The sequence below is a fragment of the Lepus europaeus genome, chromosome 2 (genome assembly GCF_033115175.1).
Source record: "Lepus europaeus isolate LE1 chromosome 2, mLepTim1.pri, whole genome shotgun sequence".
Lineage (NCBI taxonomy): Eukaryota > Metazoa > Chordata > Mammalia > Lagomorpha > Leporidae > Lepus > Lepus europaeus.
The window spans coordinates 149,523-163,624 of record NC_084828.1 but is presented as its reverse complement, the minus strand read 5'-3'; the positions used below and the strand labels follow the sequence as shown (position 1 = coordinate 163,624).

At 49.4% G+C, this 14,102-nt stretch overlaps 1 protein-coding gene across 1 annotated transcript in view; it reads right to left on the bottom strand.

Moving 5' to 3' along the window:
* The window catches only part of LOC133777327 (aryl hydrocarbon receptor-like), a 57,039-nt gene that overhangs the window by 32,193 nt on the left and 10,744 nt on the right, over nt 1–14,102 (bottom strand). Inside the window, exons 5-7 of the mRNA XM_062216860.1 lie at nt 11,137–11,225; nt 4,044–4,133; nt 3,540–3,666 (exon numbers count right to left, since the gene is read on the bottom strand). Coding sequence (XP_062072844.1) covers nt 3,540–3,666; nt 4,044–4,133; nt 11,137–11,225 — 306 coding nt within the window. The remainder of the gene's footprint in view (nt 1–3,539; nt 3,667–4,043; nt 4,134–11,136; nt 11,226–14,102) is intronic.

Genomic DNA, 14,102 nt, shown 5'->3' with positions numbered 1-14,102 from the left:
TCATGTATAAAGCAAACATCAACTTGAATGGTTTAGGTAGGGTGATATTTAGACATTTCCTGGCATATTTATAGCACTGTTGTTAAGATTTTACTTACATTTTGAAGAAAATTGTCATGTATTTATAAATATGTAAGCAGATAATGTCATGGGTTCTGCTTTTGTGGAAGTATAAATGTATACAAGAATTAAAAACCATGAAATTTTAAACGATATTTTAGAGTTTACATTGTTATGGACAACAGGGCATAATTAATTTCAACTTGCCAGTTTCATAAAGCACACAAAAGTCTATTGCTCGGGGCCGGTGCTGTGGTGCAGCAGGTTAAAGCTGTGGCTTGCAGCGTAGGCATCCCATATGGGTGCTGGTTCTAGTCCCAGCTGCTCAGCTTCTGATCCAGCTCTCTGCTATGGCCTGGGGTAGCAGTAGGAGATGGCCCAAGTCCTTGGGCCCCTGCACCCACGTTGGAGACTAGGAGGAAGCTCCTGATTCCTGGCTTCAGATCAGCGCAGCTCCAGCCATTGCAGCCATCTGGGGAGTGAACCAGCAGATGGAAGACCACTCTATCTGTCTCTACTTCTCTCTGCAACTCTGTCTTTCAAATAAATAAAATCTTTTTTTTTTAAAGTCTATTGTTCACTGTGACATTCACACATATAGATATCGTGACTATGGCTTAAAATTTAGGATATCTTTCTAAATGAGCATGGCATTTCCAATCAATATTTTATTTGAGGATTGAGAAAAAATACAGAAAATTCCAAGAAAGTGAAAGTAAGGGTTATAATGGTGCATTTTAAATTCACTACAGGACACACTACACCAAAGAATGTTATTCATACCTTCCATATACACAAGGCATAAATAAAAGTGATAGAAGTACACTAAAAATTCTTTTGGATGGTATTATTCCATCTTCCATCATGCTATAAATAAAGTGAGGTAATTTTTTATCTTCTTTATTTATTTGAAAGGCAGAGTTACAGAGAGGTAGAGGCAGAGAGAGGGAGCAAGATCTTCCATCCACATGTTCACTCCCCAGTTGGCCACAATGGCTGGAGTTGGGCCAGTCCAAAGCTAGGAGCCAGGAGCTTCTTCCAGGTCTCCCACATGGGCGCAGGAGCCCAAGGACATGGGCTATCTTCCACTGATTCCCCAAGCCATAGCAGAGAGCTGGATCAGAAGTGGAGCAGCCAGGACTCAAACTGGCAAATACGGGACGTTGGATTGCACATGGAGGCTTTACCCACTATGCCACAGCGCCAGCCCCAATTTATTTTAAAGATTCATTTTTAATTATTTGTTTGAAAAGCATAGTGACAGGGAGAGGCAGAGACAAAGACAGAGGAAGATCTTCTTTCTGCTGGTTCACTCCCCAAATGACCACAACAGGTAGGGTTGGGCCAAATCTAACCCAGGAGCCTAGAACTCCATCAGGATTTCTCATGTAGGTGACAGGGGTACTTGTCTATCTTCTGCCACTTCCTCTAGGCACATTAGCAGGAAGCTGGATAGGAGCAGAGCAGCCGGGACTCAAACTGGTGCTCTGATATGGGATACCAGCACCACATGTGGCAGCTTAACTCACTGTGCCACAACACCAACCCAAAGTGAGATGATTTTGAATGTTATTGGCATTTTGAACAAATGCCAAGAAATATTAGTGCATAGCTATCCAACATATTAAGCAAAAAATCTACATAGCATTACCATTGACCATTTTTAAGGTATTCTCAAATAGTTTAGATTTGTGTATAAAATACAATTAAACTAGGGAGTCACTAGCTTCTTTAAGAAAGAAGCTGCAGCTCAATAGGCTAATCCTCCGCCTTGCGGCACCAGCACACCGGGTTCTAGTCCCGGTCGGGGCGCCAGATTCTGTCCCGGTTGCCCCTCTTCCAGGCCAGCTCTCTGCTGTGGCCCGGGAAGGCAGTGGAGGATGGCCCAAGTGCTTGGGCCCTGCACCCCATGGGAGACCAGGAGAAGCACCTGGCTCCTGGCTTCGGATCAGCGCGGTGCACCGGCTGCAGCGCACCGGCCGCGGTGGCATTAGAGGGTGAACCAACAGCAAAGGAAGACCTTTCTCTCTGTCTCTCTCTCTCACTGTCCACTCTGCCTGTCAAAAAAATTAAAAATAAAAGAAATGAATAAATGTAAGGAACCACCGGGTTAGGGGCAAACAGTGCAGGACCAGGTGACAGTTGAGGATCTGCTTTGCTGACATTGTGTCTTGGCCTGGGACTACCTGGGAGCTTTAGAAAGGTCCCCACCCACTCTGAGGCTTGTTTCTCAGCAGAGCCCCACACAGGGCCACAGCTCAGGCTGGACTGTGACCTCTGCTGCTTCTCCTCTGGTGCCTGGCCAGTCAGCAGGGCCAGGGTGAGAACAGAGGAGCAAAGCTCAGTGCTGAGAAAGCTCCTCACTTCAAGGGGCTGATAATCTGACGGGAAAGGACAGGGAAGCAGAGAGACATCTCCCGAGAAGTGACATTACCCAGCTGGGATGGCAGCTGACTGAGGTCAAGTCATGGCTGGCTGTCTGGAAAGAAAGCAGGTTTGGAAAAAGATGGCTAAAATCATCGTGCAGCCAAAGTTGGTCAGAACTAAAAGTCTGAGAAGTTACACAACCAACTCTTACAGTTGGTCTTGTAAGTTTATTTTTATTTAATATTTTAGGCTTCCTACTAAAAAAAATATCATTAGTGTGTCAATATTGGCACATAGCTGCATTTTTCTAGCTCAAACCTCTATTTGTGGAGTATTTCACTCTTTTCTTATCATTACAACAAAACAGAGAAGAGCCTTTCCCCACATCTTTGTGGGTGCATTAAACGGACTCTAAATCCTTGGAGAGGGACCTGTATCTGGGCTTACACAGTGGCATTTACCTGAAAATGACAGACTGCCCTTTGTCTCTGGTTACTCAGCAGCCACACAGCAACAGTTGCCCAGCCCACGATGAGCACCCCTCTCGTGCACTCACCAGCTAGGCAGATGTGGTTGGGAACGCCTCCACGTGAGCAGCAAGGTCTCTCCTCCGGTGAGAGTCCTTCCACTCACCAGCTGGATCCACCAGGGAAATCTCAGTCTTGTCATCTGCTCATTCATTCATTCATTCATTCATTCAAGACACTAATATTTACTGCGTGCTCATTGTCTCTCAGGTACTGTCCTGGCCACTGGAGATTATCAGTGAATAAGACGCTCAAAGATCCCTGCATCCTACTGGTAGTAAAAACAACAGAAATTCGTGCCACATGAGGGTGGTCAGATGAGGTCAGAGACACGAGAGGGTTCTAAGACAGGAGCCCTGTGCCAGCAGGTACTACCTGATCCTGACGCACAGTCCTCCTGCCTTCCCCTCACAGGCTTGGAAGCCAAGAGTGCTCCCTTAGTGCTTACTGGAGCAGACATTTGAACGGAGAAAGCCTCACTGCCAGGCCTAATTTCCTCGTCATGGACTGTGAAGGTCGAAACACACACACACACAGGATTGATTCCATGTTCCACCCTTTCCCCTCCGAGCATTGGCGACTTACCGCTGGTGTCCTGCTCCGCCGCTCTGCTGACAGGTGCTGGGTCTGGATGCCAGCGGAACTGGCTCTGGAACACGGCTCTGTCTTCCTTGTGGATCAGCTCATACACACTCTGATAGATGATGTCTGACTGCAAAGACCAAGGGACTGTGTCTTACTCCAGGCTGCTTCCTGCCCTCCAGAGGCTAGTGTGGCCCATTCATCTTACATGTCTTGGCCAGTCCAGCTCCTCTGACCTCTATTCTGGTGATCAGGCCTCCTGGCCTCCTGTGCCCAGTCCCTCTCCAGCCTAGGAGCCTGCTGCACTAAAGAGAGGCAGCTGCCCCTGCTCCCTCCGCGTGGGGCCTGGGCAGCCTTGTTGTCTGCTCTCAGAGCCGGGGGAAGCTTTGCATCAGTCACACAGAGTGTGTGCGCAGGCACTGAGGTGAGACCCAGCTCTTCTGTGACAGCCCCAGAGAAGACCCCACATGGCTCACGGCAGCCCCTGAAGCAACAAAGATGACTCACTTGGTGAAACCCCAGGTAGTCCTGGACTGTGGGGGAGACGTAGAAGACACAGCCGTCTTCAGTCACTGCCATGAGGAAGCCATTGAGGGCCTGGGGAGAGGCAGAGAAGGGCGTCAGTGAGACCTGCCCACGAACTTGCCTGCAGCTCCAGGTCTGTGGAGCTCCTGAGGGCCGGGGTCCAGGCTGAGGCATCCACAGCGCCTGCTTTTAGTGTGAGTGCCCCCACACAGATCCCCAGCTGGTCTGGTTTCCCAGAGCTCACACCAGCTCTGTAGAGAGAGAGCCTCTGCCCCAGGCAGCTGAGCAGGTCAACTCCAGCTTGCTGCAACTTGGGTCAGTCCTGAGCCCTGTAACCTGAACAGCAGTGACAGACGGCCGTCTGCACCCTCAGCTCCCCTCTTCCCGGAGAGAAGACCAGACAGCTGGAGATGCTACAATCCAGAGGAAAAGGATCCGCGTTGTCTCTGCTCTTCTCAGGGCACCCTGCACCAGGACCGCCCGTCAGCCCCGGATCTGTGAGAAGTTTAATTTTAAGGTTTCCATTGGAAATGCTTTTTATAGTCCTTTCAGGACAAAGGTCCCTGTGCTTTACAGCTCCTGAGCCCTGTTCCCCTGCCCCCATTTCCAATAAAATTTTCCTATCTATGCTTGCTTACTGACTCAGTGAGTGTCTGAGCCTGAGGTCCACAGACATAAACACAGCCCTGGCCTCCAAGAGGTAGGGGCAGGCTCGTGTGGGGCGCAGTGCAGGGCTGAGGTAGGGGCAGGCTCGTGTGGGGCACAGTGCAGGGCTGAGGTAGGGGCAGGCTCGTGTGGGGCACAGTGCAGGGTTGAGGTAGGGGCAGGCTCGTGTGGGGCGCAGTGCAGGGCTGAGGTAGAGGCAGGCTCGTGTGGGGCGCAGTGCAGGGCTGAGGTAAGGGCAGGCTCGTGTGGGGCGCAGTGCAAGGCTGAGGTAGGGGCAGGCTCGTGTGGGGCACAGTGCAGGGCTGAGGTGGGGCAGGCTCGTGTGGGCACAGTGCAGGGTTGAGGTAGGGGCAGGCTCGTGTGGGGCGCAGTGCAGCGCTGAGGTAGGGGCAGGCTCGTGTGGGGCGCAGTGCAGGGCTGAGGTAGGGGCAGGCTCGTGTGGGGCGCAGTGCAGGGCTGAGGTAGGGGCAGGTTCGTGTGGGCACAGTGCAGGGTTGAGGTAGGGGCAGGCTCGTGTGGGGCGCAGTGCAGGGCTGAGGTAGGGGCAGGCTCGTGTGGGGCGCAGTGCAGGGCTGAGGTAGGGGCAGGCTCGTGTGGGGCACAGTGCAGGGCTGAGGTAGGGGCAGGCTCGTGTGGGGTGCAGTGCAAGGCTGAGGTAGGGGCAGACTCGTATGGGGCACAGTGCAAGGCTGAGGTTGGGGCAGGTTTGTGTGGGGCGCAGTGCAGGGCTGAGGTAGGGACAGGCTCATGTGGGGCGCAGTGCAGGACTGAGGTAGGGGCAGGATCGTGTGGGCACAGTGCAGGGCTGAGGTGGGGCAGGCTCGTGTGGGGCGCAATGCAAGGCTGAGGTAGGGGCAGACTCGTGTGGGGCACAGTGCAGGGCTGAAGTAGGGGCAGGTTTGTGTGGGGCGCAGTGCAGGGCTGAGGTAGGAGCAGAATCATGTGGGGCGCAGTGCAGGGCTGAGGTAGGGGCAGGCTCGTGTGGGCACAGTGCAGGGTTGAGGTGGGGCAGGCTCGTGTGGGGCACAGTGCAGGGCTGAGGCAGGGGCAGACTCATGTGGGGCACAGTGTAGCACTGAGGTAGGGGCAGGTTTGTGTGGGGCACATTGCAGGGCTGAGGTAGGAGCAGAATCATGTGGGGCACAGTGCAGGGCTGAGGTGGGGCAGGCTAGTGTGGAGCATAGTGCAGGGCTGAGGCAGGGGTAGACTCATGTCGGGCACAGTGCAGCGCTGAGGTAGGGGCAGGTTCGTGTGGGGTGCAGTGCAGGGATGAGGTAGGGGCAGCTCGTGTGGGGCACAGTGCAGGGCTGAGGTTGGGGCAGGCTCCTGTAAGGCACAGTGCAGGGCTGAGGTGGGGGCAGCTCGTGTAGGGCACAGTGCAGGGCTGAGGTTGGGGCAGGCTCCTGTAATGCACAGTGCAGGGCTGAGGTAGGGGCAGGTTTGTGCGAGGCACAGTGCAGGGCTGAGGTGGGGCAGGCTCGTGTGGGGCACAGTGGGGACTCATGGATTGGCAGAATTGTGTTTCTACCTAGAAATGAGGTTTAAAATGTTAAGATACAGAAAACCAAAGGAGGCTATGGTTCTTGTGTTCCTCAGCTGTGACTCGTGATGGTCACTCTTCTGGTTTGTATAAAAGTCTGAGTATCCTCTAAAGACCTACGTGTTGGGCTCTTGGTCCCCAAGGTCTGAAGTTAATGGTTTATGGATTAAGGGTGGAGGCTCGATCCCATTATGGTTTCTGAGAACTGGGCCTCATGTGAGGTCCTTAGGTCACTGGGAGCTGCCCTCGGAAGGTGGCTTCCAGGAGAGGGTTGGTTGTTAAAGCCATGTTTGGCCCAGCTGTTCTCTCTGCTTCCTGACTTTCCATGTGATCCACACCTTGATTTTGTTCTGCTCTCATCAGACACCAGACTAATGGTCTGCCTGATCTTGGACTGTGAACCTCCAACACTGTAAGCAAAAGTAAGCCTTCTTCCTTCCTAAGAATTTCCTCAGATATTTTGGTTGTAGCAATGAAAGTCTGACTAATACAGTCACTCTCCTGATACTAATGATGGTCACAGCAGCGGCAGCAGCAGCAGGATCAGTGATGGTACTGCTGTTATAGTCCTATCATATAATGACATCAGGCATTGTAATGAGTCTTCTTCATACATCCTCAAATCCTGTGTTCTCTTGATTCTTTGAACTCAGTTGAGAAAATTACAAACATAACTGAATCCAACTATGCCTGCCTGCTCCCAGATGAACAAGACTGTTCCAGTTTTGTTTTTACCACCATGAACCTCAAACGGCTCTGCTGCAACCTTGAATTCTTTATGTTTCCCTAGTGCACCCACTCTCCCATTCTGTTGGATGACTAATTCACACCTTCTTCACTCTCCTCAAGCCACCAACACTTCCTCTCCTCCCCTTACACTCAATCTTGCTCACCATTTCACTGAGAATAAAATTCAGTCAGAACAGAACTTCAAAGAACTCCCACCACCCCTTATTATCCCTTTTCATCTGGGTCAATGGCCCTGCCTCACCTCTGGTTAACAGGAGGACTCTCCAGGCTCAACCCTTGTGCCCACTGGCACAGCAGATCCCATCCCACTAGCTTAGACCATTACAAACAACAAGGAAATGTGTCTCAATTCTACTCTATTATTCCTAGCACCTGGAGAAGGAAAATTTTAAAAATTAATCCATTTTTACCTAGGAGGTATAAGAATAATGCAGATTATAAAGCTGGTATTTAAAAATAACTTCAGAGGGCTAGCACCGTGGCTCACTTGGTTAATCCTCCACCTGGGGCGCTAGCATCCCGTATGGCGCCGGGTTCTAGTCCCGCTTGCTCCTCTTCCAGTCCAGCTCTCTGCTGTGGCCCAGGAAGGCAGTGGAGGATGGCCCGAGTGCTCGGGCCCCTGCACCCACATGTGAGACCAGGAGGAAGCACCTGGCTCCTGGCTTTGGATGGGCATAGTTCCGGCCGTAGTGGCCATTTATGGGGTGAACCAATGGAAGGAGGACCTTTTTCTCTGTCTCTCTCTCTCTCACTTGCTAACTCTGTCAAATAAATTTAAAAAAAAAATAACTTCAGACATTTTCCAAGTAAATCAAAAGAAATTTTTGGTAAAACAAATACCTCAATCACGCCTTATAGGATACAGACATAAAAGCCAGCAAAGTGGGGCTGGTGTTGTGGCACAGTGCATTAAGCCACCGGCATCCCCTATAAGTGCTGACTTGAGTCCTGGTGCTCCACTTTCCTGCTAATGCACCTGGAAAAGCAGTAGAAGACAGCCCAAGTCCTTTACCCACATAGAAGACCCAGATGAATTTCCTGGCTCCTGACTTTGGCCTGTCCCAGGGCTGGCTGCTGCGGACATTTGGGGAGTGAACCAGCAGATGGAAGACTTCTCTCTCTCTCTCTCTCTCTCTCTCTCTCTCTCTCTCTCTCTCTCTCTCAAATCAATAAATAATTTTAAAAGCCATCAAAATCCTCCTTGATTTAAAGACTTATAGAAAGAAAACAAAAAACTTCTGAACATTCTACTTCTTCTTGGGAGTTGTTCTAAATGGTACCAATCTGTATATAATAATGGTTTTTAAACTGAGGTGCAATTTATATGCATAGAAAAACACAAATCCTAAGTATAGAGGATGATGAATTCCTGGCAAATGCAGACATCTTCCACGGTCCCCAAAAGTTCCACAAGACCCTTCTCAATAATCTCTACCTCTCTCCATGCCTGATGAGGCTATCGCTATAGGTTAGTTTTGCCTGTCCTAAAAGTCCATATGAGGGAACCCAGAACAGACTTGTGTGTCCGGCCTCTAACTCAGAGTATGGTCTTTAAGGCATGTGTATCTTGTTGCATCTATCAGTGATTCATGCCTTTTTATTGTTGAGTCCACTACACAAACACCATAAATTATTTATCCATTATCCTGGTTTTCAGAGAGAAAAAAATGGAAATTCTAGAACTGAAAAATAAAATCTGAGTGCGATAGTTCATTATCCTTCATATTTATGCTACTTTACGTTAACTGTGCTTTATGGACCAATGAACTTACATTTTCTATCAAAGTTGGAAAAATTTCCACAATTATTTATTGATAGTTTTTTCTGCTCAATCTCTCTCTCCATTCCTTTTGTGATTCCAGCTGCATGTATATTGGATTTCTTGGCAATATACCACAGATCACTGAGACTATTTTATCATTTTTCTCTTTGTGATTCATTTTGGATGGTTGCTACTGACTTGTCTTCAAGTTCAATGATTTCTTTTCTACTGAATCTAATTTACCATGAAGCCCATCATGTCATTTTTCTTTTTAGTACTACACTCTTTAATTCTAGAACTTCCATTTGGTTCTCTATCCTTTTTAATGGTTTTTATTTCTCTGTAGAAATTTCTGTTACTTACTATGGCTATCTTTTCCTTTACATCACTAGTTCAAAGTAGTAATCTGACAATTTTAGTTTTGGTGTAATTTCCGGATCTTTTCCATGTATCTTACTTTTTACTGTTCATTATGTAATGTTTCCTTGGAAAGTTTGACCCTGTGCTGGACACTTCGATGTAACTTTTGAAAAGTATGAATCGGCCGGCGCTGTGGCTTAACAGGCTAATCCTCTGCCTTGTGGCGCCGGCACACCGGGTTCTAGTCCCGGTTGGGGCGCCGGATTCTATCCCGGTTGCTCCTCTTCTAGGCCAGCTCTCTGCTATGGCCCGGGAAGGCAGTGGAGGATGGCCCAAGTGCTTGGGCCCTGCACCCCATGGGAGACCAGGAGAAGCACCTGGCTCTTGGCTTCGGATCAGCGCAGTGCGCCGGCTGCGGCGGCCATTGGAATGTGAACCAACACCAAAAAGGAAGACCTTTCTCTCTGTCTCTCTCTCTCACTATCCACTCTGCCTGTAAAAAAAAAAAAAAAAAAAAGTATGACTCATGTCTTCTTCATTTTTTTTTCTTTTTTTTTTTGACAGGCAGAGTTAGACAGTGAGAGAGAGAGAGAGAGAGAGAGAGAGAGAGGTCTTCCTTCCATTGGTTCACCCCCCAAATGGCTGCTATGGCCAGCGCACTGTGCAGATCCAAAGCCAGGAGCCAGGTGCTTCCTCCTGGTCTCCCATGTGGGTGCAGGGTCCAAGCACTTGGGCCATCCTCCACTGCCTTTCCGGGCAACAGCAGAGAGCTGGACTGGAAGAGGAGCAAGCGGGACTAGAACCCGACGCCCCAACCGGGGCTAGAACCCGGGGTACCAGCGCCACAGGTGGAGGATTAACCAAGTGAGCTGCGGTGCTGGCCATGTCTTCTTCATTTAAAGAATATTGGCTTTTATTCTCTTCGACTGCCAATTTTAGCAATTTAAATATTCTATTCCTCTCCCCACTTGGTAAGTCCAGATAAAGGTTTGTCAAATTTGTTTATGTTTTCAAAAACCAACTTTGATTTCACCCTATTGCTTTCCCCTGACAATCCACATAGAAGATATGGCCTTGTCCCTGCAGTTCACAGTCCAGCCAAGACAGACAGCAAATTAAATCACCCAGCAAAAGACTGAGGCCTGGGTTCTGTGGAGGTGGAAGGACAGTCAGAAGGCATAGCTTCCTTGAGGTAAAGGTAGAAAGACCCTGAGAAGTCAATTTTTTTAAATCAAGTAAAACCAGTTGGTTTTTTTGTTTGTTTTGCTTTTTAGAAACTAAAACAAATTTCTATTGATTGCTATTTAAGAAGTAACCAAATATGAAACTGTGATGGTTAATGTGTCACCTTGGCTAGGCTGTGGTGCTCAAATGATTGACCAAATACCAGTCAGAATGTGGCTATGAAGATATTTCTAAAAATATTTCTTAGTCCACTTGTACTGCTGTATAATACCTTAGGCTAGGTAATGTTTAAATAGTAGAAATTTATTTCTCTCAGTTCAAGGGGCTGAGAGGTACAAGATCAAGGCAGCAGAAGATTTAAGCATTGCTCCCTGCTTCCACGGTGGTGCCGTGTTGCTCCTCCCCTGGAGAGGATGAACACTGTGACTGCTCACTGTGGAGGGCAGAAGGGCACGTGGACCCAAGTGAGTTACCGCCCGGACTTTTACAGGTCTGCCAGTTCCACGTCCTCAGAGGCCTCACCTCAATACCGCCACAATGAGGATCGGGTTTGTGTCAGTCAGCTTCTCACCACCACAGCTAAATACCAAAGACAGCCCACTTATAAAAGAAGGTTTGTCTTGGCTCACCGTTTTGGAGGTTCACAACTCCAGATCGGGTGGGAAATTAGATAGAATATTTAACCAGAAATTCAACGTGCTTAATTAAAGACAAATTCAACAAAAGTCACATGAAAACTTTTTTTTTTTTTTGAAACTGAGGCCTGGTTCTAGTCCACTGATCTGGACTAGACAGTGAATTTTGTACAATACCTGAAGAAGCAAGTCACCTTCAGACAATAGATCTACATTGATCTGTGGAAAGTTATTTGCACTTCTTCCTGGGTTTATGGGTGGGTCAGCTGAACAGTCTGCATTGCTGTCCTTTAGGGTGTCTGAGAAAGAGAAAAAAAGGTTATTAAAACATGTTCCGTGTCCCAGGGATGGAAAAGAGCATCCAGGGGACCTTGGTTTTCAGCTTCAGATTGGGAAGTGTGGTTTTGCCTATTGGTACCTCAGGGACTCTTTTGATAGTTCCAGCAAGAGCTCACTATTTTTTTTAAAAGGATTTATTTTATTTATTGGAAAGACAGAGTTACAGAGAGAGGTAGAGCCAGAGAGAAAGAGAGGGAGAAAGAAGGAGATGGAGAGGGAGAGGGAGAGGGAGAGGATAGGGAGGGAGAGGGAAAGAGAGGTCTTCCATCCGCTGATTCACTTCCCAAATGGCCACATTGGCCAGAGATGAGCTGATCTGAAGCTGGGAGCCAGGAGCCTCTTCCAGGTCTCCCATGTAGGTACAGGGGCCCAAGGACTTGGGCCATCTTCCACTGCTTTCCCAGGCCATAGCAGAGAGCTGGATCAGAAGTGGAGCTGCCGGGACTTGTACTGGCACTCATATGGGATGTGGGTGCTGCAGGCCAGGCCTTTAACGCACTGCACCACAGTGCCAGCCCCAAGAGTTCATTGATTGAACACCTGCCATACCTGAAAGAGTCCCATTTTAGCCTTCGTCTGAGGGGTTCTTACTGCAGCTGCTCTTCAGGCAAGGCATTCCCTTCAGCTGCTGCTTCCCCTGACAAGCCCATTATTTCTCCTGAGGAACCTTAGTTGTGCCTCTTTCTGCTCCCTTAGCATCACACAGTCACCACCATTAAAGTGTGTCTTAGTGCAGGACTTCGTTTCTCCCTTACCTAGTAGATCAGGTAGAAGCACAGGGCACAACCTGAGATGAAAACAGCAGTTCCAGAGGCGCACTGTTGTGTCACCACTTCCACACCAATCTCCTGGTCTGAGCCCTAACGAATGCTGGCCAGTCCTCCCCACACAGTCAGGGCTCCACAGGGCAGTGAGCATGACGTCAAATTCCACAGCATGTGACATCATGCTCAGGACTCTCCAGTGCGGGCAGGCATTGTGGCACGGTGGGCTTAAGCCACTGATTGGGTCTGCAGATCACATCGGAACTCCTAGCTCAGACCTGGGGGCTTTGTGCTTCCCACCCACCTTTCTGCTAATGTGCTTGGGAGGCAGTGGGATGATGGTGCAAATATTTGGTTTCCTGCTACCCATGTGGGAGACTTTGGATGTAGTTCTGGCTCCTGGCTTTGGCTTGGCCCTGGTTATTGGGCCCATTTGAGGAGTGAGCCAGAGGACAGAGATCTCTTTCTCTGTGTCTCACTGTCTTCTTATTTTTTGTTGTTTTAAGATTTATTTATTTTTATTTATTTATTTTAAAGTCAGAGTTACACAGTTAGAGAAGGAGAGAGAGATAGAGAGGTCTTCTTCTATCCACTGGTTCACTCTCCAATTGGCAACAACAGCCAGAGCTGTGCTGATCTGAAGCCGGGAGCCAGGAGCTTCCTCCAGGTCTTCCACGCAGGTACAGTGGCCCAAGGACTTGAGCCATCTTCTACCGCTTTTCCAGGCCAAAGCAGAGAGCTGGATTAGAAGTATAGCATCCGGGACTGGAACCGGGGCCCATATGGATGCTGGCACTGCAGGCGACGGCTTTACCTGCTACGCCACAGTGCTGGCCCCTGTTTTTGTTTTTAAGATTGGTTTATTTAGTTGAAAGGAAGAGTGACTAAGAGGACAGTGAGGGATCAATGCTGTGGTGTAGCAGGTAAAGCCACCGCCTGCAGTGCCAGCATCCCATATGGACGTTGGTTCGAGTCCCAGCTGCTCCACTTCCGATCCAGCTCTCTGCTGTGGCCTGGGAAAGCAGTGGAAGATGGCCCAAGTCCTTGGGCCCCTGCACCCATGTGGGAGACTGGAAGAAGCTCCTGGCTCCTGGCTTCGGATCAGCACAGCTCCAGCTGTGGTGGCCAACTGGAGAGTGAACCAGCAGATGGAAGACCTCTCTCTCCCTCTCTCTCTCTACCTCTCCTTCTCTCTGTGTAACTCTTGACTTTCAAATAAATAAATCTTTAAAAAAAATCACCTCTCCAATGGCCTTATATCACGCACAAAATCCTAAGTCCTGACCATGACCATTAGTTGATTCCGTTTAGTTTTGTGTAACCAAAATTCTCAAAATAACACTGGCTTTCAGGATAAGTTTCCTTTCGTCCTCTCTCACCAGGACAGACTTGTGCATCAAGGCATGTAGGAGGTTCACTGTGCCCAGCTCTGTGTCACTCTGCACTCCTGAGCGTGGCCTCAAGGCACCACCCAGTTCTGATTCTGGTAAGAGGATCCTGGAAGAGAGGGTGGGGCCACATGACTCCTTTGCTTATAGCCTGTTGCTCAGAACCTTGTCACATGACCGTGTGGCTGCACAGGAGCCTGGGAGGCGTGCTCTGGGTGGCTCTGTCTGCTGCGGGAGCTATGCGGCTTCCGAGTGACCCTCCAACCACAGCCTCCATTCCCTACCTCCTCCCTGTTTCCCAACAGGACACTCTTGTTCTCTGCCAGGAACTCAGCAGGTGCAGTGCTCTCGGCTCGGAACTTCGGAGACCTCTTCAGAGCGGCCTCACCCACTGCAGCTGCTGAGTGGTGGCTGCCTCGTCTCCTGCGCCTCTGACCTCAGAGCCACTGTTGGCAGTGTATTGTGTATCTGTTGACTCAGGGCTGGTGATCTCAGTCTGATTCTTAGAAAGAAACCTGTGGGATGCTGGAGCTGCCTGTGCTGGTCCAGGCAGACACCAAAGTCAGCACAGGTGGCCTGAAGTCAGGGAACGGTGATCTGTGTGAACAGCTCCATGAACCGTTTCACTGCTGAGTAACATAAAAACATCTCT